This window comes from Lathyrus oleraceus, chromosome 5 (genome assembly GCF_024323335.1).
Source record: "Lathyrus oleraceus cultivar Zhongwan6 chromosome 5, CAAS_Psat_ZW6_1.0, whole genome shotgun sequence".
NCBI classification, from domain to species: Eukaryota; Viridiplantae; Streptophyta; class Magnoliopsida; order Fabales; family Fabaceae; genus Lathyrus; species Lathyrus oleraceus.
Window position 1 is genome coordinate 317,701,363 of NC_066583.1, and position 15,967 is coordinate 317,717,329.

The window sequence follows — 15,967 nt, forward strand, 5'->3', positions numbered from 1 at the left end:
GACATGGGCAATACGCGTATCACTACAACAAACAAGACCTTAGACAGCGCTTTTTTTAGCCTTAGACAGCGCTTTAAAGCGCTGTCTAAACCTCCGCTGCTAAAGGTTTAGACAGCGCTTTTTTAAATCTTAAAAGCGCTGTCTAAGCCCCCCCCCCCCCCCCCCCTTAGACAGCGCTTTGGCCAAAAGCGCTTTATAAGACCCTCTTATTTTAAATTTTTTAGGTATACCTTAGACAGCGCTTTTGAAAAGCGCTGTCTAAGCCCCACCCCCTTAGACAGCGCTTTGGCCAAAAGCGCTTTCTAATACCCTCCTATTTTAATTTTTTTAGGTATACCTTAGACAGCGCTTTTCAAAAAGCGCTGTCTAAGCCCCCCCCCCTTAGACAGCGCTTTTGCCTAAAGCGCTTTCTAATCCCCCCCTTAGACAGCGCTTTTTACAAAAGCGCTGTCTAAGGTATACGAAAATTTTTGAAGCTTTTGTTTTAAACCACATTTTTTACAGGTTTATAAACCAGAATTTCTACCTGTTTTCAACCAGATTTTGACAGACAATTATCACATTTTATATATGCCATTTTGGCCTTTTTTCTACCAATTTTTGGCTAACAAATATATATATATACCAATTCAAACCAATTTTGCCTTAAATGTATCAAAATATATACAAATTTATGTACACATTTACAAGTCATAACATATACTACAAACCATATCAATTTTAGTCTAGGCCTATAAGACTTCAGGATTATTGCAATACTAGTACTAGCACAATTGATTCAAACAATCACAAAGAAAATTAACATGAAAAAGTTTGTACAAACACATACAATAAGCAAGTTTATCTCACAATTTGAAACAATGAAAGATAGGTAGAGAAATCAAAGGGAAACTCACACTGCACCACCTCCCGCTGGACCGATTGCTTTGAATATTGACATTATAGTCATAGCAATGCCATTAGCTGCCCCTCTTTGATGTTGTTCCTGTTTTCCATTTACGCCACAATTTCCTCAAAATATAATATCAACTTTCAAAAAGAAATAAAAGCTTAGAATTAAAGAAAAAAAATTACCACGGCTCTATTTTGCATAATAAATAAACCAGTGATTATCGTCATCTGAAATTGAGAAAAAAATACTATTAGATAAGCTTGTAATACATACAGATGTTTGTTTGAAACGTGATCACTCATGATCGGTTAAATAAACAAAAAGATAAACTTACACTTAGAACATTCTTCAGAAGAGAAGCAATATTAATAACTAGGTATAGCGTAATGCCAGAAAGCATTGCTATGAAGGGGTAACTTTGCAACAGAGGTATTGATAAAACCTACATAAGGTAACAAGACATTTTTAGAACAAGAACCAATGTAATGCTGAGTTGCATTAGTTTCTACGAATGGAAAAAAACTTACTGCGGAGATGCGAGCAAATTTTATAGGTCCGAAAGCTCTTTCCAATGAAGGGTAGAGGAAAAGCTGGGAGACAATAAGACCAATACCTGATCATTGACCATTTGAGAAGAGGTCAGTTATTAAGCAGAATATCTTGAAAAATGAAATGCACAAAGCAATGTACCTGATATGTGACAAGGAAGGCTAGAAAATATGTTAATCCCAACACTAATAAATCTCTAGTGACACATATCAAAGACGTACCTGATATTACGAGAACATCGCCTACATTATCAGTTGTAAAGTTCAAACCACCAAACCTTCCAGGACTAACAGCCCATAATGAGAAAACCTATCATGAAGTAGAATGGTGTTTACTTATATATCCTATTAGATTTAATATCTGTTAAGCAACATTATAAAGTTCAAATAAGTCACCAAAAGTAGGAATGGTACCTCTTGATAAGCAACATTATAAAGTGAGAAAATGCTGTACACAATAATAGATGACATTAATGGCCAGTTCAGGAAGAGGTTTTCATCTTTTTGGATTATTTTGTCGTCGTCATTACTTATGTTTCCAGTTTCTAAAGCTTCAGCATCATCAATAGACTCATTGCTTAGAGGGTGGTTGTGAAGTGTTTCCTACAGTGATGCAGGAATTTTGTGATCAAATGCTTATACATGTTTAACAAACTATGAAGTTGCTTACTCATACCGGAAGCCAGATGCATGCAATTGCTACCACAAATGCAAAAGCTGATCCTGACAAGGAAGGCAAGAAATATGGAAACCTGCATGGTTTATGTTTTGACAATTAAAATAATCACATCAACAATAAGGATCGAAGGAAAAGCTGAATTGTTAGAACTTTATGATACTAAAAATCAAGTAAAATCCACTTACTTATCCCAAAATGAGTCTTTTGGAAATAGATGAGGGTATTTCACTGCTGGCTGCAATGTAAATTTCACACAGTATTAGCGAAACGAATAAAAGTGTCTTCAATTAAAATAGCTATGAAGCATCAAGTACCTGAGCCAAATAACCTCCCAATGCTGGTCCAATTACTATGAGAATCTATGTACAACCTATATTTGGTGACCACAAAAGCACTTAAAAACAGGGAGTCAGCCAGAAAACAACTTAATATGACTTGTGATCTGCTCACGACATATTGGACACTTTGATAACTTTGATCCACAGTCTCTGCAAGTCTGCATAAGAATTTCTTTATAGTTAGAGAAAGATTGGTAGTAAAAAAGGAACTACTTATATATAAGAGCTTACCATGTGTCCACACCCAAATGCCATGTCCTTCTCATTAGTCAGACATATAGTGCATGCCTACATTTCATAACAAATTCTTTCACCTTAATACTTGCACAAACAAAACTGTTGTTAACTTTATGTAAACACAACTCTGAAATCTTATTCACCTTATAATCTCTCAATTTTGTTTTTCTTTGAAGATCACTCAGTTTTGCCTAGCCAATAAAATCAAGAACAAAAACTGTAACACTTGTAAAATTTTCATCTAACAAACTAATTAAATAGTTGAGGCACAAATACGTACCTCGGCGACAATAGCTTTTGAATCGGAGAATGTAATATCTCTAATAAAATTCTCTTTAATTCGTTCAACATTTTTGCGCTCTTCTATAAGCTCTTGTTTTACTGCTTCAACTTCTCTTGTGGCGATTCGTGCCGTCTCGTGACTCCGGTTAGATTCTAGTGTAAGATACTGAATATCTTTATGCTCTTCTTGTAGTTCTTTCTTCAGCTTAGTACATTCACTCTTGCAAGGATGAATTAAGTCAAATATAAGAACCTAATACAAGAAATCCGGAAGGAAAAAAAAGTAACTATAACATACCTCTACCATTTGTATATGTTTTTCAAACTTTTTCTTCTCTGCAATGTAATCCTGTGCTGCAATCTATGTGGTAATTGAATTAACCAACAAGAATTCATACAACAGAACTATAGAATTTTCAACAATAGAATACTTAGTCTCATCCAAAACCTGCAAGTGGTTTAGTCTCTCTTGTAAACCTTGTATCACAATGCAAGCTTTCTTCTCAGCATTTGTAATTGACTCATTTTCATTTCTCAACACAGACAACTATAAGAAGAAACAAACAAGTAAATGCTGTCATGAAGTTCTCAATTGATTCAATTGCTGAAGCGCAAGTTATTATGTGATAAACTACTTGTTTTTCAGATTCTTCCTTGAAACTTCGAAATCTTTCTCTAGCGAAACTCGCTCGCTTCTTCCACTCGTCACGCTCTGACCGAAGTTCGGAATTCTCTTTCCTAACATTAACAACTGAAAGCAAATACTAAGTTTGATGTTTTTATACAAGCAACAAGACATACTAAACATACAGAACAAATTAAAAAAAAATACCTAGACTTTACTAGTTCATCTTCAAGGTGTTTCTCCCATTGAGTTTTATGCACTTGTGGTTCCTTAGTAGTAGTAACTGAGAGATTGGAGTTGTAAATAATACAACACAATTAAGAAATTTTAGAAAATATTTTGAATTAAGGACAAGTATTAAAAGAAAGATGAAGGAACCAGGATGAAGCTCCAAATAGAGTGGCCTAGGTGAATGAATATTCTCTTTCTCTTCATTTGAATTCTTGAGCAATTCAACCTACAAAGAAAGAGTTAACTTGTGCCATGCTGACAGTTCAATCCAACTAATTATCTAACTGTGTTTACTAATCCTAATAGTTCCATTTCAAAAAAACAACCAAGCATTTCATTCAACATACAATCAATGTAATTCCACTTGACAGCATAATGTAATAACTAACAATACGCTCATCTTCTATTTTTCTAACAGCCTGCGTAACTTATATTAGTAGTTGACACACATAGCCTACAAACTTAAATTCTGATTCACCCTAACAAATCTTAGCATAACTTTCATGCTAACATCAAATTCAATCCATATATAACAGTCCTTATTTCTAATTGTCAACATAACTCTAAGTTAACTTCAATTCTTCACTAACTTGACATCACTATTCCATTTCAACCTAACTGTTTTTCCACATCGATTTCATCTAACTACATTAAATTTAATTTCCTCAATCTAACAATCACTAACTGTCAGTTTCATAACTATTCTAACTACGCTAACCTAGTTCAATCTCTAACTGTCAACTAACATCACTTCAATTAATCAAGCTAATTGTTTTTGGTACTCTCTTAATTAATTCATTTCAATATTAAATACATTAATTTCTACTAACATAAAAAACTAATTTCACTTAACATTCGTTAACTTCAAATTCAAGCTCATAACACCTTTAATAAAATTTAACAGTGTTAACAAACTCATAACTACCTTCTTCATTGAATCCATTAACTTTAATAGTTCCCAAACTCTTAACTAACTTCCCTAAAAACCTACATGATTTAGTTGCTAACCCATCTATATATATTCTCATTCTCCCTCAATCATGAGGAATCAATCATTTTTCTGCACAAATCAAAACCACTCATTGAAAATTACTCTTAATTCGCTATGATTCTCACTCCATCTCTCTCTGCAAATCATCCTCACACTCTTATTTTCTGGCATAATTAACAATAATTCGAGCTTAAAAACCTACAAACTATTGTGATAGAAGAAGAAGAAGAAATCATCAATGGGAGGAAAGAGATAGAAGCATACCTCGGGATTTCTCTGCATTCTCCTCTTCAATATGCTCAACACTTTCCAGAGCAAGCCACTGCTCTGAAGGTAGGCTTTTCTTTTGTTTCTCTTGATTTCCTTTGAATCTTGTTACCAGTTTGTAGTATGAATGCTAAGAAACAATAGCCCTAAGCTCTGGAACCTGGATTAGGCTTCGTCGGCGTTTAATTTGAATTTCCTCTTTTAGGATTCTCGGTTACTTTACTTCGATTGGAAATTTGGCTAGGAGTTGATGAAAGCTAGGTTGAGATTGTGAAAGAGAGAATCAATGCGGGTAGAATGGGGTAGAGGTGAAGGTGTTTTAACCTCCACCATTGCCAGCGGCGATTTTCGGCGCGGCGAGGTCCTGGTATCCGGTGGTGAGGCATACTAGAGATGTGAGGAATGAATCTGAAATGGATCCGTATGAACCCTTTCACCTCTCTTGGCTTCATGGCTTGGGCCTAAGGCCATTGTTGTCCCATTGCATTGCTGACTAATTAATTTATTTTAATTAGACCTTAGACAGCGCTTTTGTGGAAAGCGCTTTCTAAGGTATGCCTTAGACAGCGCTTTCCAAAAGCGCTTTCTAAACCCCCCCTTAGACAACGCTTTTGGTTTTAATTTTTTTTTTAATTTAAAGACTTTAGACAGCGCTTTATCAAAAGCGCTGACTAAGGTCTATATTTAAAAGCGCTTTCTAAAAGCGCTGTCTAAGGGGGGGTCTTAGACAGCGCTTTTAGAAAGCGCTGTCTAAGACCCCCCCTTAGACAGCGCTTTCATTATTTTTTTGGAACATTTTCCGTGTTTTATTTTAATTTTAACCTTAGACAGCGCTTTCTTTTAAAAGCGCTGTCTAAGATGCGCTGTTAAAAGTCATTTTTGGCGTAGTGTATGGATTTGGTCAGGCGTGGGCAATACGCGTATGGGCATAGGCAATACGCGTATGGGCAGAATTGTGGTCTTTCCTGGGCTGTTGTTGTGCAGTTTTGGTTGTTTAGGTTGAGCGAGGTAACTTAGCTGATGCATAGTATACGAGGGATCATTTCCCGTTGCTTTGAGTGGTATAGATATTAGTAGAGTGTGATAATACTGTGTTTGATTATGTGGCATGATGTGATATGCTTTGTGATAGAATGTGTTAATGATGATGATAACATGACTATATGATGCTGTTGTTGCTATGTTGATTATGATGCATGCTTGGTGTGCATGCATTCATGAAAGGCCGATGCCTAGTGATGAACGGACTGCGTTCCAATGATGTTGTTGACTCCGGGCTTGTTGAGAGGCTTGGTTCCTTACGGGGAACTCGGATTCTATGGTGATGAATCTGGGAGTGGTGATCCTGTAGTTGGTCACAAAATGGGTATACCGAGTCGTGTTGAGTCATGCATGGGTGTGTGCATTGCATTTGATATGTTGTTTGTTGATGTTCATGAGTATGTTGAGAATGATGATTATGATGAGCTAAGTTGGCATATTTATGTTTATATTTCTGTCGTTATATTATTATTTAATAATGTGATTCTCACCCCTTCTGCATGTGTTTATGTTCATCTATGATGAGCAATGTGCAGATAAAGAGGAGTAGCTATTGTTGAGGTTTGAAGAATAAGTGTAGAGTTATTCTACCGAGTCGAGTCAAATGCTCTGGTCATGTGACACCGGGGTTATGGGATTCGATAGATAATTGATTATTATTTACGTTGTTTATGATGACTAACATGTTGAGATGTTTTGTTGAGATAATGTTGAGCCATTATTATGAATTGTTATATGATGAATGATAATATTAATGTTGTTGTCCGCTGCGAAGTTTTAAATAAAATAAATAATATGTTTTATGTTGTGATGCGAAAATTGTTATGTTGTAAGAAATGTACACTCTTCTACATGTTGTACTCTGATAATCTATTTAAATATGTCGTTTGGGTAGAAGGGTGTTACAAGAAGCGCTACCCTGAATCTTCCCGAGCTTCAGCCAGCTCTCAATCCTCTCTCCAGCCACAACTATATCAGAAAAGTTGGTCACCGGACAACCAACCATCCTCTCAGCATAAGCCCCCTGCAGGGTCCCCATAAAGAGATCAGACATCTCCCTGTCAACTAGAGGAGGTTGCACTCTGGCAGCCAACTCCCTCCACCTTTGGGCGTATTCTTTAAACCCCTCATTATTCTTTTGAGACATGCCCTGCAGCTGGGTACGACTCGGAGCCATATCAGCATTGAACTGATACTGTTTAAAGAAAGCGTCCCCAAGATCTTGCCAATTCTTGACATCTGAGGACTTAAGCTTGGTGTACCACTCCAGTGAGCCTCCGGACAGACTGTCCTGGAAGAAATACATCCACAGCTTTTGGTCTATAGTGTAAGTTGAGATCTTACGGACAAACGCCTGCAGATGAGTCTCGGGGCAGGAACTCCCATTATATCTGTCAAAAGCGGGCGCTTTGAATTTTTGCGGGATCACAATCCCCTCTACCAGCCCCATGTTTGACATGTTAACCACCCCAGGAGTGGCGTAACTCTCTAAAGCTCTGATCTTCTCAGCCAGCAGCTGAATCTCTTTATTCTGCGGTGGGGCACCATATTGACCGAAAGGTTCATTATGCATCGAGAACTGATCAGCCTCCCTGTCTTCCTCTCTGTCATCCTCAACACCGAAGAAAGGCGGGATCAGACTGTCTTTCAGATTCTGCCCAGGTTGGCCACCAGCAACACCGAAACCTCCAGCAGTGTTATTCACTATACCGATCGTTGTTCTCTTACCACTGTCTCGAGAACCACCAAGCCCCTGGTTGGAGACACCATCCAGGTTTACACCGCTGTTTGTCGTTGAAGCCTGCTCGAGCTTCTCAACCTTATCAGCTAGAGCCTTCTGACCAACTGCAAAACCTTGCATGATGTTGATCAGCTCAGTCATCTTGTCTTTCAGCTCAAGGATATCTGTATTTGGGAGATCCATTAGTCTGGGAGTATTGCGTCTGGTAAAGTATCTGTGAGGACGGGTTGAGTGCAAAGGTACAACTCTGCGAGCACGAGCAATGATTCCTGAAACAATCAAGCACGTTAGAAACAAATACCTGCAAAATAAAACACAAGTTATTATGATCATGCATGAATGCAACGTCTATCCACATGAGGAAGATTCTGTCCTTTGATTCTGGTTTCATCGAGACAGATAATATTTTGACATTCATATTCTGACATCAGGATGTCTCTCAACCCGAATCTCAATCGAGAATGTACCCTGAGTATGGATAGACGTGAGTTAGATGCCGATGAATGCAAAATGTGGATGATGCTGATGCGTGAATGCAATGCACTGTGCCATCCTCTAAGTCATCTGAACATCTGCTGCACTGAAGCCTGATCTATGAACTGATCACAACCATCTGAGGTACTGATTAACCATAAATCCGACTCGGGAGCTCCGAAATAAACGGAACTGAAAGATACATCACCATCATCACCAGAGATTCACTGATCTGATAACCACAACCCTCTGAATCGGCCCGGGGAATCCTGAAATAAACGGATCCCCACTGATAAATAACACGGACAACACTCCGGCGTCTCGGCAATAAACGGCCATAAATCCGACTTATAAATATGACTCTGATCAACGGAACCAAAAGTCACCATCAAAATCACCATCTGTACCTGTGATAAAGATCATTCCCTCCCCACTCACGGGTGTCATCTAGGCCAGGGTAAGATCGAAAGAAACGCAGCATAAATAACCTTTCGCAGAATACTATCATATACACACCCGAAGTATGTAACGATAATATCCCACCAGGGTCTGAACTGCTCGTGATGTCAATGTTCCGCTAAGTGGCGCATACCACCCGCTTCCCATGAATCACTCTATTCCTAGGTTTCCTAGATTGCACTCATAGCCTGGGTATTGGGCCTTTTACCTCGAGTAACTCCCACCCCAAACAGAGAGACAACACAGCACAGCCAGATGAACAGATGAAGATGAATGAATGCAAACATTAATGCAAACATTAAATGCAAACAATAAACAATGAATGCAATAAATAACAGCACACAACAACCAAAACCCCAACCTAGAGCGCTAGGAGAGACTCGCTTAGGGAAGATGGACCAGCAGAAGGTCAACATCTAGTGGTCCCCAGCAGAGTCGCCAGCTGTCGCATCCGCGAAAAACAACCGGCGGGCTAAAACAAAAACAACATAGAGCCGCCACCGTGCGTTATTTATCCCAAAAGAGGGAAAGGAAACGCTCAGAGTAAACCTGGGAAAAGCATGGTCTCGCGACCAAAGAGAAAGGGTACGGGAGTCGGTTACGCAAGGGGAAGGTATTAGCACCCCTCACGTCCGTCGTACTCGACGGGATCCACGCTCTAAAAGAAAGAAAAGGTTGCTAAAACAAAACACATCACACACACACACCGAAACAACACAGGTGGGGAAATAGAGGAGAGGGCTCGCTAGGATATCGCATCCTATGCCTACGTATCTCGTTTGGAACGAGAATCAGAGCTGCCGTAGTTCGGCTCACGCACGCCAAACAAGCAAACACAAACACAGGCAAACTGGGAGCCTGAATGCCAATCACTGGACTTACATCAGCATCCGAACCAAAACACACACAAAAAGGCAAACGTGGAGCTCGAACGCCAATCACTGGACTTACATCGGCATCCGAACCAAACACACGCACACTGGGACCCGAATGCCACTCGATGGACTTACATCAGCTTCCAAGCACACAACAACCAAACAAGTTAATAGGGAGTCGGGAACTCGAGCCTATAACTGTCAAGCGCACACACAAAAAGAAAGAAAAGTGCCCGGAGAGACCTCGCACGGTCTCCTGCCTACGTACCTCATCTGGTATGAGGATCAGGGCGACGTAGTTCCCCTGAAAGGGAAGAAATTCTAGCCAGAGACAAAGGGGAGACACACTACCAGGGAGCTGTACTCGAGCCTAGTGTTATCATGCATCATTGCCCTATGTTATGGTTTCTATCCTGACTTGCATAACAGCAAGCTAATCCTAACCAGGAAAAAACAAGCATGCAATCATAAACAAACAAAGCAAGTATTTCACATAGCACACACTATATCCAGTCAAGTGAGGCTCAAACAATGGGTTAGACTGCCGAAGCAAGTCAACTGTACAAGGGTAGTGTTAGCTCTTAACCCTGACATTGAGAGTCAGGGTGAAGCTGATGAAAGGTGAGTGAAGATTAGACTTCACAGCTCTTATCCCTGACCAGGGAGAGCTTCAGACAAAGGAGCGTGGGTCCAGAAAGTGGGAACCCTTCTACGCTCAAGACTCTGACACAACTGTACACTGTACAAGATCTTGGGTTTGTGTCCCAATGCATCAACACAGTGGTGTGAGCAGAGGGACGACTCAACAGAATAGCGGGGGATAGATTGCATATCCCTTGGGTTCCGCCAATTGCCTCATAGAGGTCTTTACCTGCTTGGCACAAAAGTAAACAATCACAAACATCGCCTCTTAAGGAGGACTTCAGACAGGTGCCTGGCCAAGTAACAGGCCAGGTCTTCCAGACTACATGGAGACAAGAGAGTCTACCTCAACTGGTTTAAAAACCAAGCAACAAAAAGCAAGTTCTTAAAGAACTGTAAGCGACTTAATGTACATGAAATCAATCAAGTATCATCAGTACTCAGACCAACCAACAGTAAACAACAAATGTTAATCTGTACAGTCAAACACAAGCTAATGCACACAAGTGCAAGCCATGAGCTCAAACTCAAGCATCAAACCCTACAACACAAAACAAGTTAGTTTACAACATCAAACAAAACTCAAATTAATCAGCTTGCATTTATCTCCTTAAGCCTTTTGCATTTCAACCTGAAAACCCAAACCAAACATGAGAAACTAGACCACTAGGCCAAGCCTAGGGTCCAAAGGAGATGCACAAAATCAAAACAGCAAGTGAAAATTATCCAAAATCACATTCAAACAAATCAAAAGCAGATGCAATTGGTCCCATGCTCATATCAATCACCATTATCATTTTATGCACAATTTAATATCAAACATGCAACTTGCAACTTCAAAAGACCAAACAGAACTATCTCAACCAAAAGCATACCAAAACATTTCAATTAATTCCACAAAAATTCACACCTAAACAGGACACATTCAATGGATAGCATGTCAAATTTTAGCTCAATTGGATCAATGGAAGTATGGAAATTAAATTCATAAAGTTCAGACAAGTTCAAGCAAGCCAACACATGGTATCCAAACAAACATCAACTTCCAAAAATCATAAAACAGAGACAATACATGATAAATGAATGGGATCAAAACCACAATGACCTATAATGTGTCTAGAATCACTCCACCAAATTTCACATTCATCCAATTAATCATGAGAATTTCACAAGCAAAATACAATCATGTATTACAAAATGTCACAAAATGAGCCAACAGAAGAGAAAATTTCAATCAATTAGGAAATGTAAGCAAAAATTCCAGAAAAATTCTCATGTGATCTCAACATATATATGCTCATTCATGCAAAAAATTGGCTCAATTCAACATCCCTAAGCACATCAAATAAAATCATGAAATTCAACAAGCTTGGTGTGACACAAATTGTCACACCTCAATTCAAAAATTCATATCTCAACAACCAAGTGTCCAAAAATTACAAACTCTACATGAAAATCACCATCAAAGTGTCCAGAATAAGCACAAAAAATTTCATCCATTTATTTGAAAGCATCATCATTTTATGAAAGATATGGCAAGACATACACATATGTGACACATTCAATCAATCCCTAGACAAATTAAATTTTCCACATGTGCACAAAAATAATAAAAATCATGATTAAATTCTACACATCATAAGGATCATCATGAAAAAAGTCTCACTCAATTTGGATGAAAAATGAATCCTCTAGGATTTTTTGAAGTTGAGGTATCAAAATGAAATAGAATTGCAAAAAGAAATAATGAAATAAAACAAATTAATTCAGATAATGGCAAACTTGTAATATTAATCAACATGACCAAAATGACGCCGCTTCAATTATAAGCGCTGGCGTGTTGCTATTGGACAAGGCGCGCGGGAAACAACATTTAAACAAGGTCAGGCGAAATTTTGGATCTACGCGTGTTCTTGACTGGTTCCTCAACATGAACAATCCAGTTTTCCAGAAAATTGAAGAACATCAAATCGTAACCAAAATCAACAAACTTATAGTCATTAGAACCGTCTTCCAACAAGGATTAAGAATATGCTAATGATTTCTCCTAATTCTAAGCATAGCGACGGGATCGAGCGAAAGAAGATTGGACATCAAATATTCAAATCACGATTTCTCTCACCACACTCAATCAATTCACAAACTATGAACATCATGTTAACCTACATTGAAAGATCTTTAAAACACATATCATGATTTGAGCAATGGTGAAATTCGAAAAGTCACCTTGTGGTTATGGCAGATGCGATTCAGCTTGTTTCCAGGTGAAAGAAGGTGAAACAGATGATGCTTAAGGACGAGGAAGTTGAATGGAATAGCTAGCTTAGCTCCAGCACGATCCAGATGCAAGAATTATCAAAACTCCATTGTTGTGCAAGCTTCCAACAGTCCAAGATCTTGAAGCTTTTGGCCACGATTTAGCAAAACAGTTCTTCAGTGATGATTATAGAGCATGGATTCACGAAGAATGAAGCAAAATGATGTAGAATTCATGGAGAAATGTTGAAAAAAGTGATGAAGTTCTTGGAGAATTTGAGAGAAAATGGAGGGAAAGTTTGTTGCAATTCTTGGAAAATGAAATGTTGTTAACAAATTCTGTTACAATTAGCAATATATACCAAAGCCTTAATCCAATCCTTAATCCAAATTAGCAAATTGGCTTGATTAGCATAATTGCATTTTTAATGAAAGTCCAAAAATGACCTTGCCAAATAATGCAATGTGACAGCAAAAAACCAGTTGGCACAAGTCATATTTTGCATTTGGAGTGTGTTGGAATTGGTCTCATGTGCATTGGCCTTGTAAATCTCAAATTCACTATCTCACACCAAAAATACAAATGAAGTCACTTGAAAAATGACTTTTTGCCTTGACCATTTTTGATGAATTTTGATTATGCAACATGAAAGTACATGGGAAATGGGGTTTGCTCACAAAAAGATCACCCAAATTGGACATTCCATGTGAAAGTTATGCCACTTTGATTTTAGGCATTTTTGGAAAATGAATGGACTATAACTTGTCAACCATACATGAGAAATTCAAGTTCTTGGACTTTTTGGAAAGGTAAGAGCAAGATCTACAACTTTCATGTTGAACAAAATTTCATTTGAAGCTTTTTTGGACATGTAATTTTATGATGAAAAACTTTCCATTTTTGGAAACTTCCATTACAAGTCACTTTCTATTTTTGGCAACTTTTTGTCTGACTTTATTTTCTTCATTCTTGATGTTTGAAATGTCAAATGAAACTTGTTTCAACATGAATGAAGTGTATCCAACTCTCTCCCACCTCCAAATCCATAAAATCAAGCACAGTTGACCACAGTTGACTTTTTCAACTGATAGATGAATTTGGCAATGCACTGATCAAATTGAGCCCCAATTATCTAATGAAATGGCTCAAGGATGAAACCCTAGCCTCCATAAGCTCAATATAATCACATAATGATCCCCATATCCATTGTAGACCCCATCTCCATGCCATGCCCTGATTGACCCACTGCAGATGATTAGGGTTGACCAGTGGTCAAAACCCTAATCTCAAGGTGTATGATCAATCTCTTGAATCTTCTGGTGATACCAAAACCATGATGATGATGATGTATCATTGCAACCAAGATGAAGACCAATCTCCTTGAGAAATCATGAAACCCTAATTCATAGCCCAATCCTCAGATGGCTAATGATCAGTCAATAAAACCCTAGGCTGCATCATGACCTCTTCATCTCCTGACCAAGACTTAGGAGGATGATTGGCACAATGTAACCACATGATATGCAATATGCAATGCCTAATGACCTAGAAAAATGCAATGCAATATATTTAGCTAGTCCCAAGAGAGGAGGGCAAATTTTGAGGTGTTACACCCAGCTGCTCCAAAGGATGCCTCCGCCTCCAAACCCTTAGGCACTTAGGCTTCTCTTGTTGTTTTCCTTATGTTTTTTGCTATGTATTTTATGCTCTCTTTCTGAATTGTTGCTTACCCGTACCTATCTTTATCATATATGAATTTTTTTTTTACCTATTTTTTGCTGTCTTTTTTTAGTCTGACAAAAAGGGGGAGAATAAAAGCAACTCTAATGAAAATATATCTAAGCCTCTTGTTGCACTATGCACATTAATATCTTATGAAAACTAAAGTTATGCAGGATAACAACTAAGGTACAAACTAGCTGCCACACAAGGAAATTCTGATAAGAACTTCTGAGAAATCCGATGATCCATCTCAGGGGGAGTCACCTCTCATTTGACTCTGAGATATTATCTTTTGTTGATTATATCACTGCTTCATCATCACTCTGAATTTTTCTGTCATCATCAAAAAGGGAGAGATTGTAAGAACAAATATAGTATCTACAATTTATCTCTAAGATTTTGATGATAACAAAGGATGAAACAAAAATGGTACTCTAACAAAATTTATCTAAGTGTGCAGGACTCTAATCAAAGAAGTCAGATAGACATTCATCATATACAAATACTAGTTCAGAATAATCACTTAGAAGTTACTAAGTAGAAGCTCTGACTCTGATTAAAGGAAGCGTACAAAACAAACAGAGAGATCAGACACTTTGAAGCGGAAGAACGCACTCTAGGATCTGAAGTTTTTACACTCTGGCGAATTTATCAAGAAGACATCAAGAACCTCTGAACACAGTCAGCTGCAAGCAACTATCTGAAGATATACTTGCTGAACAAAAACTCTGATATCTGAACATTCTAATTCAGAAACGATCTCCAAAGACTTAGCTATGAAGCATTCCACGTATGGCAAGAAACTATTTTCGGAAGAAAGTTATAGCGCCCCAAAACTGCTTTGGAAAGAACACAAAGAGTAATGACATTAATCATCCATCATTGCCAAAGATCCTGTCATACAACGGTCTCCTCATTCAACTCCTATATAAAGGATGGATCACTTCACTAAAGCACAACAAAAACACACGAGAATACAACACTATTTTCGTATCTATTATTCATTCTCTTTCTCATACGAGTTGCTGCTCTAAAAGTGTGAACAATTCTTTTGCTCTTACCTTGTATAATCTTTGCTTACCTAAAAGCACTAAGCATTATTGTAATTCTATTTATTGGTTAAATTCTCCTCAAGTGACTTATAAAGTCTGTAAACTTGAGAGGGCTAAGAGATCTTTATCCTCTTAGACGATCTTTTTGTAATCTTTCAAGATTAGTGGATTAAGTCCTTATTGAAGGCGAAATCACCTTGGCCGAGTGGACTGTAGTAACTCTGAATTTCAAGCGAACCAGTATAAAAATCCAGTGTTGATATTATTTATTTTTTGCGTGTGTCTCATTTCCAAAAAGTTTTTATTATCTTTAAAAACAATTCAAACCTCTCTTTCTTGTTTTTCTCTATCTTCGGTCATTACTTGAGAGATATAACTTATCTCTCCTAGTCGAACCATATTGTTTATGGTCGAATCAGAGACATTATGGGGATTGTATGATGGCCCTATGTGTAACACCCCAGACTAAATATGCAATAGAAATAAACAAGTGTACCATAAAAATCTCAACACGATTCATTATATATTATTATATTATTAAAAAACACTTCGAGTGACCATAGGTTCATAACACGACCTGACCCCCTTTCTATTTCAAGGTTAAAAACTTTAAC

At 38.0% G+C, this 15,967-nt stretch overlaps 3 protein-coding genes across 3 annotated transcripts; all 3 read right to left on the minus strand.

Moving 5' to 3' along the window:
• Positions 1-892: 892 nt before the first annotated feature.
• LOC127080405 (probable peptide/nitrate transporter At3g43790) lies at positions 893-2,472 on the minus strand (the record flags this gene model as incomplete). Its single annotated transcript, XM_051020724.1, has 9 exons — positions 893-985; positions 1,075-1,119; positions 1,227-1,334; positions 1,420-1,505; positions 1,663-1,750; positions 1,855-2,043; positions 2,117-2,192; positions 2,305-2,354; positions 2,434-2,472. Coding segments are annotated over 9 exons (774 nt in total), but the record flags the coding sequence as incomplete, so codon positions are not given.
• Positions 2,444-3,283, minus strand: LOC127080406 (uncharacterized). Its single transcript, XM_051020726.1, has 5 exons — positions 3,275-3,283; positions 2,975-3,229; positions 2,838-2,885; positions 2,689-2,745; positions 2,444-2,615 (listed from the first exon to the last, which is right to left on the minus strand). The coding sequence occupies exons 1-5, from the start codon at positions 3,281-3,283 to the stop codon at positions 2,529-2,531; spliced, it is 456 nt and encodes a 151-aa protein (XP_050876683.1). The 3' UTR covers positions 2,444-2,528.
• A 185-nt stretch (positions 3,284-3,468) lies between these two features.
• On the minus strand, positions 3,469-5,476 carry LOC127080407 (uncharacterized). Its single transcript, XM_051020727.1, has 7 exons — positions 5,415-5,476; positions 5,088-5,194; positions 4,926-4,987; positions 4,180-4,251; positions 3,980-4,058; positions 3,809-3,884; positions 3,469-3,714 (listed from the first exon to the last, which is right to left on the minus strand). The coding sequence occupies exons 1-7, from the start codon at positions 5,474-5,476 to the stop codon at positions 3,504-3,506; spliced, it is 669 nt and encodes a 222-aa protein (XP_050876684.1). The 3' UTR covers positions 3,469-3,503.
• Between the last annotated feature and the right edge of the window lie 10,491 nt (positions 5,477-15,967).